The 25,142-nt window shown below is 41.0% G+C and overlaps 1 protein-coding gene across 2 annotated transcripts in view; it reads left to right on the forward strand.

The window, feature by feature from the left end:
• ARHGAP35 (Rho GTPase activating protein 35) overlaps window positions 1-25,142 on the forward strand; it is a 103,774-nt gene that overhangs the window by 22,009 nt on the left and 56,623 nt on the right. Inside the window, exons 2-3 of one of the 2 annotated variants that reach the window (XR_007770266.1) lie at window positions 10,428-14,334; window positions 15,934-16,148. Coding sequence is in view for 1 of the 2 variants with exons in the window: in XM_050928387.1 (XP_050784344.1) it covers window positions 10,633-14,334 (3,702 nt within the window). In the remaining variant the exon portion in view is untranslated. The remainder of the gene's footprint in view (window positions 1-10,427; window positions 14,335-15,933; window positions 16,149-25,142) is intronic. The other variant, XM_050928387.1, reaches the window with a different exon arrangement.

The following is a 25,142-nucleotide window of genomic DNA, read 5'->3' on the forward strand; positions in this document are numbered from 1 at the left end:
CGGATTAGAGCCTTAAGTCTTCTTTTAACTAATATATTATCTCTAAATGGGTTTTTATTTGTAAAATGGAAACTTAAGAACCTTTTATTCAGGAATGTATGCAGAACGGACAGATTTGTTCCATAAACTGCCAGTGCCATAATGACTTCAGTCCCACACTGCAAGGCTTCAGTTTTCTGCCCTGGGCCCCAGCAAGTCTAACACTGGACTTGCTTGGTGGACCCCCTGCTCGTGGTCCCCCTGGGGATGCTGGACCCCTAGTTGAGAACCACTGGTCTAGACAACAAGGTGGCAGAAATGCCAGAAATAACCAGTGCCTTGTCTATGCAAGTTTTCCCACTCTTGCTACCTTTTGTGGTATTCATGGTGACAAATCTTGAGAGGTGAGGGTGTGGTGTGGGATCCATGATTATCTGTTGCATCACAAACCCATGTTTTTAGAAAAGTATGTTAATGTGTACTTTATTGAAGACTGTGTGTTTTGAGACAGGGAATCTCTCTTCGTCTACATCTTTGTGCAGCATTTAGCACACCAGTGACTTGATCCTGACAAGGCCTCTGAGCCACTGTAGTACAAAACATATTAACTTTGAAATCCAGCACAGTGGTGGAGGTTGATTGAGTTTCTCTCTAAAAGCTGAGCACTCTTTTTGTTACATGCACAGTCATTCAAAATTAAGGGACAGATCTTCAGCGAGGGCAGGGGTGTTCAAACTTCATTGCACTGTGACCTCCTTCTGACAACAAAATTACGATACGACCTGGGTAGGGGGAGTAGGGCCGGGGCCTGAGCCCCGCGGTTGGGGGAGTGGGAGCCTGAGCCTGAGTGGGGGTGGAGCTTGGGCTGAAACTTCAGCCCTGAGTCCCAGCAAGTATAATGTTGGCTATGGCAAAACCTTTAAAAGGGGTCCTGATCCACAGTTTGAGAGCCACCGAGCTAGTGTAAATCATTGCAGTCTCCTTGACTTGCATGAAGCTCACAGATTTACATCAGTTGAGAATCTGACCCTAAAACTTTTAAACCACAACTTACGTAAATTTTTATAAATACCTTGACTAGACAATTGTAATAAATATGTTTAAATGAGGTTTATTCTGTATTAACTACAGCGGTTGAGAGTTCTGTGAGGAGGTGTATGTTTTCTAACTACATAAAGGGTTAAATATGCCATGAGGAAGTTCAGAGATCAGAAAACTGTGAAACAAATGGACAAAAGCCAGGAGTATTAGTGTTGTCTTTGAATTTCCTGTCTTTTGTAGGTTAGAATCATAACCCTGAGGTTCTTTTAAATGCAGTATATTGTCAGTGAAGTTTGTCTATGAGCAGGTTGTTACTTATCCGCTGTGAATAGAACCTGGCTGGTGGGAAGGGCAGTTGTTGCTCTGTTTCTTAGTGACTTTTATGTGCAACATCAGGTGTATAAAATTTATATGGTTTTCATAGCTTTTGTGAAACTGTTTAGTTGTTCATATTGTTAACTCCATGGCTGCTGTAGCAATACACCACCAACATGGTGTGTTTTAGATTAGACAATTGCATACCTTGGGCGTTCTGTGAAGCTGAAGGTTGAATGTCTCCAGGCACCCAAGCACATCAGTACCCCCCACTGTATATGCTGGTGGTTCCCAAATTTCAGAATTTTTATAATACAACCCCAAAAAAAGAAAAGATGGATGTGTGTGTGAGTGTGTGTGAGAGAGAGTTGGCTTTCGATATATCTTTCTGCTGTGAAAGTGAGTTTATAGGGAGAAGGGTTAGAAAAGCCTTTTCTCTATTTTAAGCCTGTTGTGTTTTTTTTTTTTTTCTCTTAAAATTCACTGAACTGAACTATTTGAGTTCCTTCTCCTGACTCCTGTTCCTCATTAGGAACATTTTGTGGCCTAAATGCTACCCATAACTTGCTTTCTTGTATAAATCAAAACAAAATAGGGAGTAATGACTAGCTTCCAACTTAGTTTTTATGTCAGAAAATGAAAGTTGTTCTCTGGCCACTTACTGCCTGCCCTTTAGCTGAGGTCCTGGGGAAGGGAGAAGGGGAAATAGAAACCTGCCCTCACCCCCACCCTTCTCTTTACTAGAGGAGATAGTATCACTTGAAAATGGAAAAAGATCAGGATGGATAAAAATCAGTGATTTAAAAAAAAATCAGTTTTTTAATTTAAATTGGATTTTTTGATAAGTTTTTTCCTCAAAAAGCATATCTGAAGGTGGTTTTAATTAAGATACATTGTAGCTCAAAGATATCTCCTCATAGAATAGGGATTATAAATTCTAATTCTGTAGCAGGGGTTGGCAACCTATGGCACGTGTGCAGGCAGGCAGCAGCGTGCCATTAAAAATCCTGCCTGGCCCGGCCCACTCTTCTCTGTTCCTCCCCCCCACGGGGGCAGGGGGCAGAAGCTTGGTCCTGCCTCTTCCCATAGTTTGCTGGATCCCTGCCCCTTCTCCGTTCCTTCCTCCCTCCCTCCCGGCTGATCAGCTGATGGCCCTTGAAGAGAGGGAGTCGGGAAGGAGCAGAGTCAGTGTGCTTGCTGCTCCCAGCAGAGGCAGAGAAGAATCGGGGGCAGGGCTTTGGGGAAGGGGGGGATGGTGGAATAGAGGCATATCCCCTCCCACCCCTCTACCCTGACCCCCCCTCACATGCCCCCAGCCCTCTTCCCTGACTCTTGCACCCCCCTACATACTCAGCCCACCCCACACCCCCTGCACCCCCACATCCTGACTCCTGCACCCCCCCATCACCCCCCCCCCCCACCCTGAGCACCAAACGGGAGCTCCTGCACCCCCCCTCCCCACACACATTCCCACCTGCACGCCTCGCACCAAATGGGAGCTGCCCAGGTAAGTGCCCCACACCCAAACCTCCTGCCTCAACCCTGAGCCCCCTCCCTCATTCTAGCTCCTGGCCAGATCCTTCACTCCCAGCCCTGTGCTCAGTGCACTCCCACCCTCAGCTCAGTGCAGAGAGAGGAAGAGAATGGGCCAGAATCAGGGAGAGGGTGGGTACCCACTGTATGTGGGCAGGGCCGGGACCCCAGACTGGCAATGGGCTGAGCAGGTCTGGCAACCGGGATCCCGGCTGGCAGGAGCCGGTGGATGGAACCTCTGAGCAGCAGTGGGCTGAGTGGCTCAGCCCACTGCCGGTCTGGGGTCTTGGCCGCAGGCCTTGCTTAGCCCGCCGCCGACCTAGGTGAACAGAACCCCAGACCAGCAGTGGATCAACATTTTAATTTAAGTTGGAATGGAGCTTCTTAAACATTTTGAAAACCTTGTTTATTTTACAATACAACAATAGTTTAGTTATATAAAATATAGACTTATAGAGAGAGACCTTCTGAATAACATTAAAATGTATTACCAGCACACGAACCTTAAATTAAAGTGAATAAATGAAGACTTGGCACACCACTTCTGAAAGGTTGCCAACCCCTGTTCTGTAGTATGAGACAATACATCCATGTAATGTTTAAGAAAAGTTTTGGATTCAGAGACTGTTGAAGTGATGATAATCTCACTTTTAACATCAGTAGCTTCTTCTGCCAGTGTAGAAAGAATATTTTCTTCCTTTGGACTAGTTCATTCCAAATTGAGAAATCTTTTGGGACCTGAAAAATCAGGAAAGTTTGTTTTTCTTTTCCAGATTATCAGCAAACAGGAAAATGAAGGTGAGGATGATTGAGTTATCTGCAGAAGCCAGTATTTTAAGTTTCTCATAGTTGATTTAAATGATTTTTTAAAATTATTTTAGTAAAAAATAATTTTAACAAAAGCAAGCCTGACTTTAAAAAACTTGAACGTTTAACTAAATTAAAAAATTCGTATGCTTGTTTTGTTAAAATATTATGTTTGCTGTTGAAGAAAAAAATCCAGAATACATAATGTTGTTGTTTTAGTTAAATAAAAGAGTTTAAATATCTGTCTGGTGGTGATCTCCTCCTAATACAGCATGGCAAGAAAATCCTCCAAATATTAATGATTAACTGGTTGAATTGGAGATGGTTCACCTCCCAGTGACTTCATAAATATCTGCTTCAGTTACCTTTGGTAAATAAAATAACCAAACAATCATTCATTTACCGATATAGCTATAAAACTAATCTGAAAAGTTTTCAAAATAAATCCCTTCAAAAATGTAGTGTGTGCACCTTCTAAAACCGAAACTACATGTATCTCTGAGTTGTGAAGAATATATATTAAGGTTTTAACAACCAACAAGAATGCACTTTTATGTAGAAATCCATGGTTAAATAGAGTCTTCCTAACAAGTGATTTAAATTATGATTTAAAATCAAATCCACCATGAAAAAGATTCACTTTATCAGGCTGTGCTGTAAGCATCAATATATGTCCTCTTCAGAGTGAGGTGATAAGGATTTTGTATTTATCTTTAAAAGCACTCTAGATTTTAGACCACAAACTAAAATACATGTATCAACACAAGTTATAAATCTATTTAAAACAATGTATTTGAAAATCATCTCCTGATGTGTCAAGACTTGTATTCTGGGTTCTCTTGCTGATATCTCTAGCTTGGGGTAATAGACACAGCATCTTGGTCTGTTTGAGGTGTTAGTCATGATGTCAGTTTTTGCTACAGAGAGACCTTTGAAAGCAGATTTGGGGCAAGTAAAAGTAAAAAGGGTTTGTTTGTTTTTAAATGTTATATATTTACAATTGTAAGGCTACATGTGTATGTTAATGATCTGAGATCTTAAATAGGGTTTGCATTGACTTCACATCCCTCGGAGAGTAACATATAATATTGTGAATGCTAGCTAAACAATGCTATAGGTGGCTAGAAAGAATGTTGCCGTCATTCTTGAACCTTTTAAAATCAACTTTTATGCAGCTGCGCTTGTGAAATCCCATTTTTTCATCTTCAGTGTATTAAAAATCTAATTTTCAAAGAATATGAAGCGGATCTGGTTTTGGGGTAGGGGAAGAGAATGGCAGAGGTATTTGCAGTTTTTTTGACCTTCATTGTGATAGTGTCTATCTTATGATTTGTAAGCCCTTATCTTTTTTTTAAAATTAGAATAATATTTTATTTGGAAACACCATTTGTGACTTGTTTGCCTATTTGAAAGTACTCTTTGGTATCAGAACTTTTTGCCAGTGTAAGAAGTGTTTATCCTCCAACTGTTTATTTTTGTAAAAGCAGCAGTATTACATTTAAGGAAGTACTTAAGAAGTCACCATTGGAATTTGCTTTCACTCTCAGAACGTCTTGCTTTTGGAAATGTTAATTTTATGACCAGCCGCTAAATGTCTGAATGCCTAAAATTGAGATTTCTCAGTGAAACATTAGCCCCTTACTATAGGGCAAGACCAAGATAAAGAGTGGAAGCCTGTTCTGGTTTCTGCATCTGTTAGCAGGGAATCCAAATGCGTGGAGATTGGGTCACGTTTGCTGTATCAGTGGAGTTGGATTTGCTATATTAAGAACTGAGTTGGTTCAGGATAAATGATGAAGGAGCGCTCACAGTTGCCCTTTTTGCTGTTGATTAAGACTCAGTACATTCCTCCCTTTATTCATTTCAGATTTAAAACATGGCACTTAGCCAAATTATTTCTGTAATCGATCCTCACATACAGTTCTGAAACCTAGTTTTGTTGCTCACATTCTTTTGTGCAGTGGTAAGGAAGTGGACTTCTGCACAGGCCTGTAAGAGGGTACCACAGGGAGTTTTTGTGGGGAAGGGTGGTCAGTGAGGGGGTGCTGCATAGCATGTGTGGCATGTAGGCTGCATGCACGCCCTTTGCCTAAGAATAGCCCATCTGTTGTGTGAGATTAAGCATTTCCAATCCAGATGGTTAAATGCTTAAATCAGTCTTTCCTAAGATACAAATGACCCATTTCAGAGACTTTATACACTTGAGCCACTGTGATGCAGTGAGAAAATTTACAGCTCTGTGAGGAAATCCTTCCACACTGATATACCTACAATATGTTCAGCATCAGTGTAATGGCTTCCTTTAGTGCCATGCTCAAGTTTCCTTTATAAACTCTGATTTCCTAAGCATGTAATTATGCACATTACAGCTGGCATACAAATTGTCATTCCTGTTTCCAAAAACACCTCTTAAATTGGGTTAATTTGTGATCAGTTTTAAAAAGAACTGTTAGGATATTTTTATATTAGTTTTGCATAATTACACTATCCTATATAACTTCATTTAGGATGTAGGAATACAGAATCCAGTCCTGCTAGTACAGTGTGGGAGCATTCAGTTGAACTCTCAAGATTGGCAAGTACTTTGTCCTCTCAAAAAACTTGAAATGTGCCTGTACCAAAACTTGGGTCCAGGAAACTGATGGAATGCCTTTCTGCTAAGAGTCTCATGACATAGACTTTTCTAAATATTAATTTTTAGGTGCACGGGCCCCCCCAAGAGTTTTCGGCGGGTCTTCGGCAGCAGGTCTTTCAGTGCCGCTGAACACACCCGGAGCGAGTAAAGGACCTGCTGCCAAAGACCCGGAGCTGCTTCCGCTCTGGGTGTTGAGCGTCAGTTTGACGGTGAGGGCTCCTTCCGCACCATCTTCGGCGGTTTGGCGGCGAGGGCTCCCTCTGCTCCAGGTCTTTGGCGACAGTTCGGCGGCGGGTCCTTTACTCCGGGACCCATCACAGAAGTGCCCCAAAGACCTGCAGCGGACTGCCGAAGACCCCAGGCCCCCCTGAATCCTCTGGGTGGCCCTGTTATGAACGAGTATATACTTGTTGTTTATCTGCACTTACAGTGTTGGGTGGATTTAGTGACTGACACATCTAACTTGGGGCTGTTATTGAGAGCAAAGGCTCCACAACCTAGTTGTCATTGTAAAATTTTACTGTTCAGTATTATTTGATTTGCCTGTCTGACCTGCCTCTTTGCTAAATTCTTCCTCTGGCTTACACCCACATTCACTTTGAGGTGAGCAAGCACAAAATTGGCTATATGTTTCTTCAATCAATGTAACCAGGATTTTAAAGATCATATCCGCTGTTCCCAGGAGGGAGTTACATATGTTGTAACAATTTTAAAAAGTTACCTTTTTGGCTACCAAATGCATGTATAATATAAAAATACAAATTTGGGCAATAATGTGTAGCTTCAAATGAAGGTTTTTCAAAAGTGACTTGTGACTTTGAGTGCCTCAGTTTTTGAGTGCCCAACTTGATGCTGTAACGGGACCTGATTTTTCAGAGAGTGGATGCTCAGCACTTTGAATATCAGGTCCTATAAGAGGTACCTGAAATCAGTGGTCACTCTTGAAAATCTTAGCCCGGTGTATTATTGTTTGACCTAATTTATACCAGAAGGTATCTGGAAAATGCAATGTGACTGTTAATGTTGGACAAACTTTTGTAGCACTCCTTGTCCTGAGTGATTTGAACGGTATTGGACTGACATTTCCTAGATTTCAGCAGTAACTTTAACATTTCATATTTCCCCCTGCCCCCAAAGTTAGGGCATCTGGGCAGGGACAGGGAAACCACTGGGATGCCCAGATAAAGACTTAAACTTACTGGAAGCATTCTGATCAGAAACAAATCTGTTTGCTTATTCTGTATTTTCTAGATTTCCCTTTTCTCTTGAACCTGGGGCCTGGGCTAAATACGAAGGTGCACCAGTTTATCTAAAAATGTGTTTTTAAACTGATTTAGTTCTCCCTGTGTGGATGCTCTCTTATGTTGATCTTCCTTGCATTGGTGAATTCACAAGTGTAAGCCGAAGCAGTTTTAAACAGAATATGTTCACACCAGAGCCGCTCAGAGTATTCATGAGGCCTGGGGGAAAGTGGGGGAGTGGACATAAAAAAAAAAAAAAAAAAGCTTGTACTCACCTGGCGGCGCTCCGAGGCTTCGGCATTGGTGGTGGGTCCTTCACTCGCTCCGTGTCTTTGGCAGCACTGAAGGACCCACCACCGAAGTGCCGGCAAAGACCCGGAGCAAGCGAAGGGCCTGTTGCTAAAGACCCAGACCGCCACCGGGTGAGTAAAAATTAAAAAGGTGCCTCTAGCCAGGGAAGGGATTCTTGGCCAGGGTTCGCGGGGCCCAGGGCCCGGGGCAAATGCCCCACCTCCCCCCCGCGCCCCTGATTCACACAGGTTAAAACACACTTTTAGGTAATCTGGCATAACTTGGGATCTTTGTTAGGTAACTGACTGAGACAGATTTGTTCCCTACCTGAAGATGACATTTTCAGAGATATTAATTGGTGGAAATGTCAGAAGATTGGCAAGGATTGGGAAATAAGCAGGTGTAGCAGCTAAGCATCTAGAGAGGCTCTTTACATGCACATTTTCTCATTAATAAATGAGAGGCTAGGCCCCTTCCCCCCTGAAAATAACATTCAAGCAAAATTTTTCTGAGCCATTAATATGCTGAGCTTTCCAGGAGGTATCAGTAGTTCTTTAAATTTAATGTTAAGAGTAGCTGTTCAAAATAATAATAAAAAAAATAGGACAGAACAGCAGCTCAGCAGAATAGCTTACATCACACAATATTCCTATTATACCCTTTCACCTCTCATCTTTAAGAGTGAAGTATTGTACCTATAAATATAGAGATCTTCATCCCTCAACCATGTCTGGTCTTTGAGGAGCTAAAGATACTAAGGAGAAAATCTCCAGATTTGGACTCTGAGGGTACCTGACTACCATGGTGTACTTTCATTGCTTTTGTGGCTTTCAGATAATATAGCCTGGTGACTCAGCTAATTTTAACCACTTATTAAAGAAGTTGAATGTGTTTAAGATTGAGTTAAGATTGCCTTCTCAAACTCAGATGTATGATACCAATTTCAGATTTACAGCAACCTTTGTCTATTTGTAATTCAGGCCAACTGAAGAACTTGTAAAACTGCATTATCCAGACATCAAAGCAAAGAAAATATTTTATACTAGCTGCATATTCAATGCTTAGCAACAGACACAGTTACAACGAAGACCAACAGTGTTACCAGTATACCAGTTAATTTTTCTGTCTCATTTTAAAAAGCTTACCACATCAACATCATTCTGAAATGTTCTTTTTAAGTAACTCCCCTCCCCCACTTCTGCTATTTAAACATATCACCATATTGACAAATAGTATAATTGGAACCATTCCTTCATTAGGTGTTAGTTTAAGAGGACTTCCTTATTTTAGTATATAAGGTTTAGTATATATGGTTAAGTATATGGAAATTATATTCCTTTTTATGGGGTTTACTTAGATCTTTTCACTCTCTGAACTACTATGATCCTATTAGATTGAGTCTGTTCCCCTGCAAGTGCAGGAGATAATCCTCCTGGTAGAAGACATATCAGATATTAAACTAGTACCATACTTGATCTTAGCTGGAAGGCAAACAGAAGACTTTACGTTCTGCTGCTCTAGGAATTATTTTCAATATGTTAAACAGGAATACATATGCAGCATTTTGTCTCCTTTCCTTTCCTCACCTCCCCCCTTCCTTTGGGGGTGGATGTGCTTTCTCCTGTCTCCAGAACTGACTCTTGTTTCTTCCTTTCAAGTCTCTGTCAGGCTGACTCATTTTTCCTGTGGAGTATTTTCTCCCAGGCTTTCTAGGGTGGGTTGCTCCCTTCTCCAGCCCTCACCCTAAGGACCTGTGCAAACTACAACTTTTAATTGAGTTTGTAACCTTTAGCGACATGGCTGATTTGTGGTTTGTGCCCACACACCACAAGAGATGGCAGTTATAATGATGCCTGAGTAAATGGTGTCCATCGTGGCTAGGATAGCACACGGTTAGTAACCATGGAAGTTAAATGTTCTGTCCTTGCCAGAGGCCTAGGCTGTCACATGTTATCCTGCAATCAGTCTGGCACAGCATTTTGAACTGGGAGCAGGACTCTCACCTGTGTCTGTGTACCTGGTTTGGGTGGTCTTCCCTCCTGCCAGTGGGTGTGGTTGCCTCTTATGCTTATCTTTGTGCATGTTCTCCAGGCACTCAAATCCCAGTTGAGACCAGAAGGAGAACCGTCTAGTGCACTGTTACAGACTTGATTTAGGCGCATGGCAGGTGCAGATACACAAACATAAATGTGATGAAAGAAAAACTGCTGCCTGGACACAAACTGAACTGTAACTTGTAAGTGGCTGAGGTGATCTCCTTCTAACTGATTACAAAACCGTGGTTGAGGTGGTAGCATGGTCAGAGTACCTCTCCAGGCCTAGTATTCCCATTTGTTTGGGTGACCAAACATATACAGCTAAGCAGTGGGATTTCTGGGAGATGACAAATGTGAAAATCAGAATTATAAGATTGAGACACTGCACTGATAAAATATTTTAAGGAACAATTTGCTACTAGTTGCCATTTGTGTTTGTGATTAAATGCAATGTACTAAACTGTACTGACAGAGTCTTTCTTGAGTTCAGTTTTATTCGTACTATAATTTCAGAACTGTAATACTGATTATTCTTTTTCTTTTTCCTAGGGGGAAATGCAGGCTACCCAGTTATGAGACTCAGTGAGAACTGAGCTGCTGCTGGTGCATACGGTATGGGAACAGCAAACTTCATTGCCCTGGCAGGCCGCCTGGATTGATAACTGTCACCCCTCCTCCAGCAAGCTTTGAAATTGCACAGTGTACTGGAAATACTAATCCTCTCGGAAGCAGTTGACTGTGGCAGGATGTGTGGATGATGATGATGGCAAGAAAGCAAGATGTTCGCATTCCCACCTACAACATTAATGTGGTGGGATTGTCCGGGACGGAGAAGGAGAAGGGGCAGTGTGGCATTGGGAAGTCTTGCCTCTGCAATCGGTTTGTGCGGCCTAGTGCAGATGACTTTCATTTGGACCACACTTCAGTTCTCAGCACCAGTGACTTTGGAGGAAGGGTTGTCAATAATGATCACTTTCTGTACTGGGGGGAAGTTGTGCGTCCCCTGGAGGATTGCGTGGACTGTAAAATGCATATTGTGGAACAGACTGAATTTATTGATGACCAGACTTTTCAGCCACATCGTAGCACGGCCCTGCAGCCCTATATCAAAAGGGCAGCTGCAACCAAACTTGCATCAGCTGAAAAGCTCATGTACTTTTGCACTGATCAGCTAGGGCTGGAACAGGACTTTGAACAAAAACAAATGCCAGATGGAAAGCTACTGATTGATGGTTTTCTTCTCTGCATCGATGTTAGTAGAGGTATGAACAGGAACTTTGATGATCAACTTAAGTTTATTTCAAATCTTTACAATCAACTAACAAAAACAAAAAAGCCCATTGTGGTGGTCCTGACGAAGTGTGATGAAGGAGTGGAGCGGTACATTAGAGATGCACATACTTTTGCCTTAAGCAAAAAGAACCTCCAGGTTGTGGAGACATCTGCTAGATCCAATGTGAATGTTGACCTGGCTTTCAGCACTTTAGTGCAGCTAATTGATAAAAGTAGGGGGAAGACTAAAATTATCCCCTACTTTGAAGCTTTGAAACAGCAGAGCCAACAGATAGCTGCTTCAAAAGATAAATATGAATGGTTGGTTAGCCGCATTGTCAAAAACCATAATGAAACATGGTCAAATGTCAGCCGAAAGATGCAGTCCTCTCCAGAATATCTGGACTACGTGTATTTGGAAGGAACACAGAAAGCCAAGAAGCTGTTCCTACAACATATCCATCGCCTCAAGCAGGAGCATATAGAGCGCAGAAGAAAGATGTATCTTGCTGCTCTTCCTCTAGCATTTGATGCTCTTATTCCTAATCTGGATGAAATAGATCAGCTGAGCTGCATAAAAGTAGAGAAGTTATTGGAGACTAAGCCAGATTTCTTAAAATGGTTTGTTGTTCTTGATGAGACCCCTTGGGATGCTACTAGCCATATAGACAACATGGAAAATGAATGCATTCCTTTTGACCTGATGGAGACTCTCCCTGCAGAGCAACTTTATGAAGCTCACTTAGAAAAGCTGAGAAATGAGAAGAAAAGAGCAGAAATGAGAAGGGCTTTCAAAGAAAATCTGGAGACTTCCCCTTTCATAACACCTGGAAAACCATGGGAAGAGGCTCGTAGTTTTATTATGAATGAGGAATTTTACGTATGGCTGGAGGAAGCTGTCTATGTGGATATCTACTGCAAACACCAAAAACAGATTATAGAAAAGGCAAAGGAGGAGTTTCAGGAACTGCTTCTGGAATATTCAGAATTGTTTTATGAGCTGGAGCTTGATGCTAAACCTAGCAAAGAGAAAATGGGTGTCATTCAAGAGGTTTTAGGCGAAGAGCAAAGATTTAAAGCTTTACAAAAGCTGCAAGCTGAGCGAGACGCCCTTATTTTGAAGCACATACATTTTGTGTATCACCCAACTAAGGAGACTTGTCCTAGCTGCCCATTTTGTGTAGACTCTAAAATCGAGCACTTGATCAGTTCCAGGTTTATAAGACAATCTGAGCGCAATCAGAAAAACTTTCTTTCTGATTCCAATATAGATAGGATCAATCTAGTTATTCTTGGCAAAGATGGCCTTGCACGTGAACTGGCAAATGAGATTCGAGCTCTGTGTACAAATGATGACAAGTATGTGATAGATGGTAAAATGTATGAACTTTCCTTGAGACCAATTGAGGGTAATGTCCGACTTCCTGTTAATTCTTTTCAGACACCAACATTTCAGCCACACGGTTGTCTCTGCCTTTATAATTCAAAGGAATCTCTATCTTACGTTGTAGAAAGCATTGAAAAGAGTAGAGAGTCCACCCTTGGCAGAAGGGACAATCACTTGGTTCATCTTCCTCTGACACTAATACTGGTTAACAAGAGAGGGGATACCAGTGGAGAAACGCTGCATAGCTTAATACAACAAGGTCAACAGATTGCCAGTAAACTACAATGTGTCTTTCTTGACCCCGCTTCTGCTGGAATTGGATATGGACGTAACATTAATGAAAAGCAAATCAGTCAAGTTTTGAAAGGATTACTGGACTCGAAGCGTAACTTAAATCTTGTAAGTTCTACATCTAGCATCAAAGATTTAGCAGATGTTGACCTTCGAATTGTTATGTGTTTGTTGTGTGGAGATCCTTTTAATGCAGATGACATCCTTCTACCTATCCTTCAGTCCCAAACCTGCAGACCTTCCCAGTGCGGCAGCAGTAACTCAGTTCTACTTGAACTACCAATAGGACCACACAAAAGACGGATAGAACTGTCCATCCTTTCATACCATTCCTCATTCAGCATTAGGAAAAGCCGGTTAGTCCATGGGTACATTGTGGTTTTTTCAGCAAAACGTAAGGCATCCTTGGCTATGTTACGTGCCTTTCTTTGTGAAGTGCAGGATATTATCCCCATTCAAATTGTGGCACTCACAGATGGCTCAATAGACATTCTAGACAATGACTTAAGTCGAGAACAGCTGACTGAGGGACAGGAGATTGCCCAAGAAATTGATGGAAAGTTTACGACAATACCCTGTAGCCCACCTCAACACAAACTTGAGATCTTTCACTCATTCTTTAAAGATGTGGTGGAGAAAAAAAATATAATTGAAGCCACTCATATGTATGATAATGCTGCTGAAGCATGCAGCACGACGGAAGAAGTGTTTAATTCACCTCGGGCTGGCTCACCTCATTGTAATTCAAACCTTCAGGATTCAGAAGAAGACACTGAGCCACCATCGTACAGCCCATTTAGAGAGGACACATCCATGCCCACTTTGCCCAAAGATCATTCTAAACTTTCAATGGAACTGCTGGAGGGGAATGATGGTCTGTCTGTCTTTTCTGTTATGAGCACTTTTGAAAGCAAGCTGAACAACAAAGTACCTCCTCCAGTGAAACCAAAGCCCCCTGTACACTTTGACATTACAAAGGGGGATCTGTCTTATTTGGAACAAGGGCATAGAGATGGACAGAGGAAGTCTATGTCATCTAGTAGTTGGCTGCCTACGGATAGTTTTGACCCTTCTGATTATGCAGAACCTATGGATGCTGTGGTCAAACCAAGGAGTGAGGAGGAAAATATATACTCTGTGCCTCATGACAGCACCCAAGGCAAAATCATCACCATTCGTAATATTAACAAAACTCAGTCTAATGGCAGTGGTAATGGTTCAGACAGTGAAATGGACACAAGCTCTCTGGAACGTGGTCGAAAGGTGTCTATTGTTAGTAAACCTGTGTTGTATCGGACAAGATGTGCAAGACTTGGGAGATTTGCCAGTTACAGAACCAGTTTCAGTGTAGGAAGCGATGATGAGTTGGGGCCCATTAGGAAGAAAGAAGACGACCAGACATCCCAAGGATATAAGGGGGATAATGCTGTTATTCCGTATGAAAGTGCAGATGGAGAAGATCCAAGGAGAAGGAACATTTTACGAAGCTTGAGAAGGACAACAAAGGTAAGATGCTAATTTATGGCTTTAGAGTTTGAGATTTAAAATATACCTTGGATTGTAGAAGTGTCTTTCCTCCATGGGGGAAAAAAAATACACTTTCTAAGAACAGAGTAGTTGGGGAACTGTTGACTTAACTGACATCAACCTCACAGATTAGACAACCCTGTTAGTATGAGCATTAAAAACTGGGCTCAGAATGACTTTTACAGTCATTTATATACTTCATATATTTTTAAATTTCCCCTACACGTTCTTAATTTCTGACTAGATCTCTGTGAACTGGGCACGAGGGTGGGGGGGAGGGAGCGCAGAGAAGATAGCAGAGGGGAAGGAAGGACGATGATAGTAAATAGTTCACCACCAAGGAACATCTCTCTTGTGTAGAAAGATCCTTGTATTGCACCTAAGTAAAAAAAATATTATTTCTAATAAGTGTTGTTTTATTTAGTCTCAATAAAGTTTCTTGCAGAATACACTTGGGTTACTTCCTTAAGTTGAATGTTACAATCTAATGTGACTGAAGCAAGAAATTGTTTAACGGTAAGACTGATGCTGTGCCAAAGAACACCTAACATGTTTGTCTTACTGTAGCGAAAGTGGTTGTCTAACACAATTGCCCATACTTATTCCGTCTTGTTCTTGGAATAAGTGTGCCCCCCTCTCCTCGTCCCCCGAATCTTTGAGAGCAGTGTCACTTGGAACCATTTTTCACTGTAACCCTCCCCCCACATAGCTTGTTCTCATGTAGGTTTCTGAGGGTGTAAAGAGGTGAGTGGCCCCAGCTGCCCAGTAGTTACTTTTGTCCACTGAAAACCAAGCGAGCTCAGAGCATACTGTTTCTTGGTGCTTCCCTCACCCTGTGTGGAGGTTTGGAGGTTTGGGGGTGTATAATTAACTGATCTGAAGATTCAGAGCTTGGGTACCAGAGGCCCACTTTTCCCAAGAGTGTGGGGATTGTTGCGGGCACCTCTGTAAAGAGAAGGGATGAACACCTTGTTATATGTTACGTTGCATGGTGGTCCTTCTCCTTGAATTTACTGTGGGAAATGCCAAAGAGCACAGAATCAATAGTGATGGAAGATGTCATCTTTGGCTTGAATACATCTTTATATAGAGAGTAAATGGCAACAATAGATTTTACGGTGCATGAAAAGGAAGCAGGAGGCTTTGGTGACTACATAACAATTGGTGTCAAAACGGAGTCCTTAAAAGCACATTGCTCACAACTTTTACAGCCTTGTTTTTAACTTAATTTAGTCATATAGGAATGAAAAATTAAATTCTAACTCCCTCTGTCCATTTTGTCTCCATACCTGAAAGTATCCTTATCCATGGATATAATCCTACAATCCTGAGATACTGCATGAATGCTTTGAGATTAACATCGCTACTGTGTAAAAAAAAATAAACAGTTTTATCAGTATATTTCTTCACTAAAAAAGGAATGCTGACGAGCTTAACATATATAGTAACGAGAAGTTAACATGAAACTACTATATTTTGATACATTGCCAACAAGTTTGTGCAAATACGTTGGTATTAGTATAATATGTCATGGTTAGAGCTAGCTGCACCTGTTTTCCCCCTTCTGTTCTCTTTCAGTGAACCCCTTCAGGTGTCAAGTCTCATGCCTTTACCTATCCCAGGGTGGAATTCTGCAATTCTTCTACTGTTAGACTGGGCCCTAGGCTACAGTATCCTGCGTATCCGGCATTCTTACCCAGCAGGTCTGACTGAATTCGGGTAACCTGTGGTTCTTCATTTTGGGAGTCTGAGACCAATGGCATACAGTGATTAGACAGCCTTCATAGAAACAAGTAATTGTTTATTTTAACATTAAGACCAGAACATTTAGACAAAAAGGATTTAAAAACAGCCTGCATGCATGTCTAGCTTGGCTGAATGCATACCGTTCCCTGACAGTAACTTAGGTCTCCTAGCTTCTTCAGACCCTTAATGGGGTGTCGTCCCAGTTGGGTTTCCCTGAACAACTACTTGCCTCCTGAGAGAGAATTCCTTTTTAAACCTGCCAGAGTTCTTTTGATCTCATGTGTTCTCAGGCCTTTTCCTGTCCTGATTAATACTAGTTTTGTAGGTTAGCTGGAGAAGAGGCAAAATCTTCAAAGATAATAGTCCTGGCATTGTTCATTTTACCACCTTCAAGTGTTTGTGAAGATCTGGCTTATCTTTTGAGCAGTTCTTTCCCATCCTGCCAGTTTTTTCAGACAGTCTTCTGTTGCAGTAAATCAATACACTCAAACAATCATAAATTATTATGGAGCAGCTCTGAATGTGTCACAAAGTACACTTAGCTAAAATCATGAAGGAGCCTCTCTGTGGCTCAGAACCTGAAATGAGAGAATAAACAAATGCAGAGGAAGATAAGTCTTGAATCCAGAGAGACCCTGGAACTGTGGGTATCTAGACTAGGCAAGTAGATGCTGTAGGAATGGTTCTTCAACATTCCTTTTTCAAAAAGTAGTCTAAGGTGCTTTACTTACCTCTGTTATACTGACAAAACTAGGTGCAGTCATTGCAATCAGATTTACTCTTTTCCAGGGCATCTCCCTATTGAGAGACCAAGAGTCACAGTGATTGGTGCCAAACTCCTTTGGCAGTGAACATCGATCTCGTTTCCACCAGCTGTCATGTTTTTGGCAATCAAAATTTCTCCCCCATATTTTTATCTATATAGGCAGGGGATGTTGGGAGTATTGAGTATTGAGTGACGTTTTCCATTGCCCCAGGAACGATGTCCTTGATTTTGTTGTGCTATATGTCTCAGGCAGATTAGCAGGAAGTTGGGAGACTGGGAAACTAATACTTCAAAGTTCTTGAATCTACTAATAGAAAATATCACGTAAGCAGCATTGCTGTACACCTATTCCAGGGGTTCTCAAACAGGGGGTCACGAGGTTATTCCATGGGAAGTCACGAGCTGTCCGCTTCCAACCCAACCCTGCTTTGCCTTCAGCATTTATAATGGTGTTAAATATATTTAAAAAGGGTTTTTAATTTATAAGGGGGGGGTCACACTCAGAGGCTTGCTGTGTAAAAAGGTGTCACCAGTACAAAAATTTGAGAGCCACTGCCCTATTTAGTTGAAACCAATCTGCAAAATTGCCCAATTCCTTTACAGAATTAGACAATAAACAGGACTTCTGGCTTGCTGGAGTACAGGTTTCTTGAAATGGCCCTATGGCTAGATATTAAATCGACATATTAAAAACTACTTTATTTGAAAGGAACTTAAGGTGGGATTTTCTGAAGTACCTTGTTTGTAGTAAGATATTTAATTGTCAGCATTGGAAACTGAAATATTTTCAATTATTTCAGTTCTACCTGTTCTATTGATAAGTGCCACATAGCCTTGTATGTCCACTTTACCTCAACCCTGGTATGGAGGGGGTTACCTGTGAGGGCATTAGTGGAGTTGTCTCTTCTGCGCTCTCCTTTTGAGTCTGAAACCATCTCACTTGTGACAGAGGTTTACGTAGATACCTGTCTACTAGGAATTTGGCTGAAACCCACAAACTCACTTTGCATATTTTGGAAAGGCATTGTGTTCCTATGAGGTGAATGGTGCTGTAACCGATTTTGTAATCTTTTATGTGCAATTATAGGTTTTTTTTGTTACAGAGGTGCTTGTTGCAACTCAGTTAAGGCTGAGTTCTAATTTGCACTTAAAGTAGAATTTCAACTGCTTTGATATGTAAGTAAAATGTGTTAGAGGGCTTTTCCTTCACCCTCCCACTTTGCTGCTTGCTGTCTGTGTGACAAGAACCAGGAAAAGACCAGAAGTCCGAAGCGCAGACAATGTGATGTGTATTCAGGTTAGTTTCTAAGCAAGCATATTCCAAAGCCCTTCACGCCAGTCGGGCTTATCTCTATACTCGGATAGTCTGTTCTTCTCCCAGCTCTGACCCGGCAGAGATTTACCTGTGTCTCCCTTCCCACCTCTGATGCCGCAGAGCCTTGCCTGTGTCCCTGTTCCCGTTCTTCCCCCCACCCCCCCCAGCAAGCATGATTCCAATTTTGCAATATCTTCCCCAAGCTAGCAGCACTAACTCTGAATACACTATGAATTTTCTGAGAATTTACAAGTAAATCCATTGATTAACTTTGAGCTGCAGTTAGTTAATTTGAGTCCATTAAGAAGTTTAACATCTGTAAGTCATCTTTGTTTCAAATGATCTTAACAATGAAATAACACACTTCAAACTTCCCATGTAGTTAAAATTAATTGAAATCGACACAGGCTGTATTTGAAGAAATTAAATTGTAATTAAGATAAGTTATTAACAGTTATATCTGTTATGATATGGATTACAGACAGGCTTGGGTAACTGTAAATGGGGCCATTGTGATGTTAGATTACTCAACCAATTGCCACCTTTCCTCCATAGCTGATTTTTGTCCAGCAGTTCTATTGCATATAATGACTCATTGATATGAGGCTCCGTGGACTCTAGTCAGGCGTTCTCATCAGTAGATTGTGGTCCAGCCAGCACTTCCCTTTAAAGATTCCATGGTGGCATACTAACTTGAGCCATCAGAGTTTGTAAGGCTCCCCATGCACTGCCTTCTCAACTCCACTGGGCATTCAGGAAGTACTGATGAACTGAGGTGGGAGTGCGGGGGAAGCACAGACATGTTGGGATTTACGGATGGGGCTCTCGACACACAGCACTGATCTCTGCAGCACAGCCTTCTACATCAAAAAGGACATTGCAGATTAAGGGATAGATTCAGCAGAACACTTTGGCAGCTTTGTGTTACGCCAAGCTGTTGTTAAACCCATATCCACTTGCTAGTGAACTCTGGCTACATTGCACTGTTTTCATATACCAATGAATCTTTAAAAGTCAAAATTAAAAAAAAGGTTGATATTACATATCTTGAAATAAACAGAAATCTTGCATGGTAGAATTCTCTTTAGGCTTCTTTTTTAGCATTTGTGTATGATGTTTTAAATTTTAAAACAAAGGAAATTCCCGGAAATGCAAACTACATTAAGAGGGAAAGATTTATAGTACGTATCGGTAATTTAAGGGTAAGAAATATTGTAATGCTGTTGTAAATATCCAAAAATAAAGTATTGTAAACCTAAGAAAATAGAATTAAGGTAATATTTAAAAGAAATCAAAACTATGTTAAAGAAAGAAATGCATAATTAAGGCACCTAAACAGCCTTAGCTCTGCAGTGTAGTAATGCTATGATAGGTAAGAAATATGAAAAAACAAACATAATCCAATCTGGGACCGCACACCCTAAAATGCCTTAATCATAATCAAAGACAAGGTGGATGAGGTAATATCTTTTATTGGACCACCTTCTGTTGGTAAGAGACAAACTTTTGAGTTTACAGAGAGTTGCTCTTCTTTTTTTTTTTCACAAAGGTCAGTTATAGACTGATCACCATCAGTCCTCATCCTCAAAGGAAACCTGCACAATACTTTCAAAAGTCAAGCCTGGGTGCTTAAATTTATAACTTGGCAAGACACTAACAATCATGGTCTTAATATTGACACTGGATTTGCCGTTTTACAACAATCTGTAATCCACTAACTCCCCCTTTTGTCCTGTGACTATAGGGATGTTAAAGGGTCACTTCACCTTGAATGGCCCCTTAGAATATGTGTCAACTGCTTATGCTACGCTATCTGTTCGACCTTGTATTTCACTGTGACACTCTGAGTACCTTTCCCAGACCCGAGGAATTGCTGATTGGTTCAATTAAAGATATTACCTCCCCCACTTTGTGTGTCTAATATCCTGGGACTGACATGGCTACAACAATACTGCATACAAAGATAGAAATGTATCCTATAAAGCTAAATTGCTACTTTAATAATATGTAGATCCCAAAATTGAGACGTAACCCTTTATCTTCCTCCTTCAGGCTTCCTCTTTCCTCATAATTCATGAATAACATATATCATTTCCTAATTAGACATGTAGGATAATGAACCTGGGAGCTGAGACTTTTGTCTGTGCATTTCAGCTTTACGGGTTTAACATTGGCAGGATGATATCCTATTAAAACAAATGCCTGTACAGTCAGTGTAAAAAGCACCGAACTTTGTTAGCACAGCAGAAGGCAGTGGATTACTTTTTTTAGAGTCTGGAACACCTTAGGGACAAATAATCTGCAATTAAAATTTCTCAGACTTAAACTTCCTTGTCCCAGGAATGTTGCCAGTGAACATCAGTGGCGTATTATTGCGTAGGCCGACCAATTTGAAGGGGCGGCAAATTTGAGCACCCATGGAGAAGCTCCCCTGCTCCAGCTCGCCGCCTCTGCGAGTGTGCCACTGCGTCCTTTCTCTCTCTCCCCTCCCTCCCAGCGCTTGCACTGCGAAACAGCTGTTTCGTGGGGGAGGGAGGGGGAGGAGAGGGAATGCGGCGCACAGGGAGAAGAGGTGGGGCTGGGGCGGGGATTTGGGGAAGGGATCCAGTAGGGGCAGTGAGAGGTGGCGTTGGGGCGGGACTTCAGGGAAGGGGTTGGAATGAGGACGGCGAAAGGGTGGTCAGGGCGGGGCCAGGGGCAGGCAGGGCAACAATTATTTCAGGGCCTGGGGCGGCAAAATCAGTAATCCGTCACTAGTGAACATGCAATGATTAGTTTTAATCTGTTTTCAGTTGATTGCCCCGCATCTTTGAGAAAAATTAAATACAAGCGTAGTCTAGATCTGATATTATGCCATAAATCAATAGGCCCTTGAATACTATGGTATAAAAATGCCTGTAAATAAATGGTGGAGTATCTTTCAAGGGCATGTATGTGGAGGGAAGGGAAGAATAGAGGCCCAGAGACCATGTATTTAAAATGCCGATTTGAAAGAGTAGTGTAAGCATAAGTGATGAAAGTCCGCTGTGTGTATCTAAAAGAGTTGGTATTTCCCACCGCCCACGTCAAGGGGTCAAAGGGCTTGGTGTAAGAATAGCAGATCTAGCAACAGAGCACTGTGTGCAGAATGCTAATAGGGGGAAAGGGCAGGAAATTCTCTGACTTCTCAGCTAATTTGCTAGTTGCTATGAAGCTGTGAAATTTACATACCAGGTAATGGTTTCACTGCAGATGTAAATGAAATATCTTAATTGCATTGCTAATGCATCTGTCCTGGTAGTCATACCTGGGTGTGTTTGTCATGATTTCATTTCCTTCTTTGAGCTATTTTGAAATCAGCCTGTTGTCTGCTATATCTACTTGATTTCAAAATGAAGTGTGTACATTTCAGGACTGCTCATGAGGGCACTGCTACTGAAAGTCTCTTCATGCACCACCCTCTCCCTCCCCCCAGTGTGTTTTAAAGATAGTTCATCAAAGGAGCTGTGCAATTTATTTTCAGAAAACACTGGTGAAAACACCGTTCTCCCAATATTCCTTTGGAAATCCAGGTGCATAGCCTTGCTTGTATGACCTTGCCAATAGTACGTCATCTTTAGGATGAGTCAGATGCTCTTCTTTGAGTGAGAAAGTGTATGTCTTACTTGCTGCCTACCTATATGTTCCTTATTCTGTAAGGATGGAAATGTGGGGTTAGTCCTGAAATAAGAGAATTTCCCCCTCCCCCCCAAATTTTCATATTTTCATTTGGAGAGTTATGTGAATTATGAATAAACAGCAGCTGGCGAACACTCGGATTTCCCTGCCCTTGAAAAGTTGGTGAATTTTGACAGACAAGTTGAATGGTATGAAATTTGAACCATGTGTAATCTTACAGCATGGAGGAAAAATGTTTTTTTGTTGTAAGGAACTATAGTGGTTTGCATTGCAAACACCCTCTCTCACCAGTTGGATTACAGTTGTTTCTTTAACTTGAAATTATTGAGAAGGCTATTCTTCAGTGATTATGTAAGGTCAGTTCTGTTCCTTGCTTCAAATTGAGCTTTTCACACAGGTTTTGCCAACTTGCGCTGTAGAAGATTGTTCCTTATAATGAACAATAATAATAGCTACTAAATTGAAGGGTATTCTCATTCTTTCATCCTTAAACTCTTGTCTTCTTAAACAATGTTGCTACTGCTTTGCAAAACGGTGATTTCATACTTGCAGCAGCTGTCCCTTGGCAAACAGGGTAGGGTGGTATACTTCTTTTCATTGGCATTGGAGTGCTGTTCCTGAAAAACAAAGGAGAGCTGAATTGGTAGAAATCTTGTACAGTCTGAGGAATTGTTTTGAAGTGGAGAGGTTTTTGCAATTTTTAAACCTTTTTGTATTGTGCACTTGCTTTGAATTATAAAAATAGAATCTCTTAAAAAAATCTGTCAGAGTTTAACACCGTTGGGAATTAAATTAGAATAAGAAAAAGCCTATTTTTAGAAAACTATATTCTCTATTCTAAGACCCTCAATGGCATGCAGACCTCTGACAGGAAACCAAGTTTTTATTAAAGAGGAGGTGAACGACATCAGTTCTTGACCTATAAGGTGAGAGTCTTACCTGGGTGGGAACAATCTCTGAGGTGCATGAGAAGTGCTGATATGGAGAACTCCTTTCTGTAGGAAAAACAAATATCCATAGACCTGCTAAACTGTGCATTGGTTTAAAGGGACACATTTTAGTAATTTAGGTGCAGAACTCAATGCTTAAATATTGTGCAATAAGTTCTGTAAAAATCGATCACAGAGGAAAATTTGAAGTATTTTTTAACTAAAAGATCACAGGACAGGGGAAGTCTCCTCCAAAACCCATTGCTTATGGAATACCTGGATTAAAAAATGTTTTGTGCTTGGCTATTTCAGAGCCAGCAGAGGGAGCACAAGTTAATTGCCAAACATAATTACTAGCTCTTGATGTTGATGCACAAACAATTAAGTAAATTGAAAGGCTTTGTTAATTTCAAGCTCCATTGGAAACACACGGAGAGAACCTCAAATATTTGCCAAATAGAAAATGGGAAAATTAATATTTTTTTATAATAATGACAAATCTTTCAAGCTTCTCAGAGGGAATAAATAATGGAGTAAAAATACTTGTGCTGGTGTCCCTTTTTTAGAAACTTACCCATTAAATTTAAAGTTTTAAGCTGTAATAGCATATTACCCTGAGTAATTCATGAGCTGGCACCAATCAGTGCTCTGATTCTTTGAGTCAAAATAAAAACTTACCTCAACTCATCAGTCTGTTGAACTCATTCTTTGTCAGATAAGGGCTGTATTCTGGCAGTTGTTTTCCTGAGGTAAGCTCATCTGCATTAGATAGATACACTTGGTGGATGTAGCAGGTATGTGGATAGATTTTTATGGGCAGAATGACCCATTGTGTTCATCTAGTCTGACCTCCTGCATAACACATGCCATAGAATTTCATCCTATGCTTCCTGCATCCAGTGGTAAGTTGTTCCAGTGGCTAACGACTCTGTGGTGGTTTTTTGTTTGTTTGTTTGTTTGTTTTTAAATTGTGCATCATTTTCAGGTTTGGATTTATCTAGCCTCAATTTTCAGCCATTAGTTCTTGTTATGCCTTTGCTTGTCTAAAGAGCCTTCTACTCAGATATTAACTGACTGTGGAAGTGCTTATGACTTAGGTGCCTCTTAGCTTTCTCAGTAAGCTAGCTAAAGCTTATTAAATCTCTCTGTAAGGCATGTTTTCTTGTGGTTCTCTGGTCCATTGTTTATGCAGTTAGTAACTATATTATTCTCCTTTTACAGATGGTGTAAATTAGGCACAGAGGTTATGACTTGCACAGGGCCACAAAGCTAGTCATCATTTTGTTTTCCTGGTCTTAAAACAAACATAGTAACACTTACACACGTAATGCTTTGTATAGATGTAAAATGAAGGTTAATACTCCGCATTTTCTAATCTGCTGAAAGATCTGTATAGCGATGTTGCAAAATCCATTAGCTATCCCTGAAGAACTGATTGAATCTGGCAAATAGAAAATAGGAAGACTTCAGTTAAGGCATTATGACCTCCATCTTCAAAGATCAAGCTGCTAATAAGAGGATCCAGTTCCCTCTAATCTTTTTTTAGTGACTCATCTGATACCAGAGTTTGTTGCAGGGCAGATTTTGCTCAGTTCTTTGGGCTAAGAAATGAATTGTCTCCTTCAGGTCTAAAATTTGAGCTCTGGTCAGAAAGTTAACTTATTTTTAAGATTCAAATGATATTATAGAGCAAAATATACACTGGGACTAAATCCAAGACAGGGATGGATAGAGGAGAGTGTCCAACAGCTTTTAGAATTTAAAGTTTGGTAAGAGGCAAATTGTGCTTGGCGTTTTAATTAGTTCTGCAAGTTTTGTGTTTTAACATATTCCTGTTTTGTCCTGCCAGCTTTTTACTTAGTAGCCTTCCTCACTCTGTTCAATGTTATCTGCTTCTTCCTGTAAAAGGCAAAGATCTCTCCAGGTATGTGGGAGAAAACAGTTGGTTCATGAAATTCAAGCTCCAGGTATCACAAGGGGCTTGATCATACCATTTCAATTCTATCTTTTCATAAGTGTTCGCAGTGGCCTTGGAGACAATATGCCTAATATAACCCATGCAGAAGTGCATTACTTAAAGCTTACAGTGTCTGCACCTTCATGAGGCCAACTGTCAGAGCAACATGTCCAGTGTGGGCTTCTACTAGCCTTTCAGTCACTTTGATTTGCATGATAAATTTCTTCCTTCGTAGCATCTTCCATAGTCTGCAAGCTTTCTGTCGCTGATTCAGTACTTGGTCTGATCGCAGTTGGTAAGAGATGATGTAATTTAGTTCTAGCTACCTTGTTTTAATGCAGTGATTCTTAAACTTTTGTCCTGGTGACCCCTTTCACACAGCAAGCCTCTGAGTGCGACCCCCTTCCATAACTTAAA

Source organism: Gopherus flavomarginatus, chromosome 18, assembly GCF_025201925.1.
Source record: "Gopherus flavomarginatus isolate rGopFla2 chromosome 18, rGopFla2.mat.asm, whole genome shotgun sequence".
NCBI lineage: Eukaryota > Metazoa > Chordata > Testudines > Testudinidae > Gopherus > Gopherus flavomarginatus.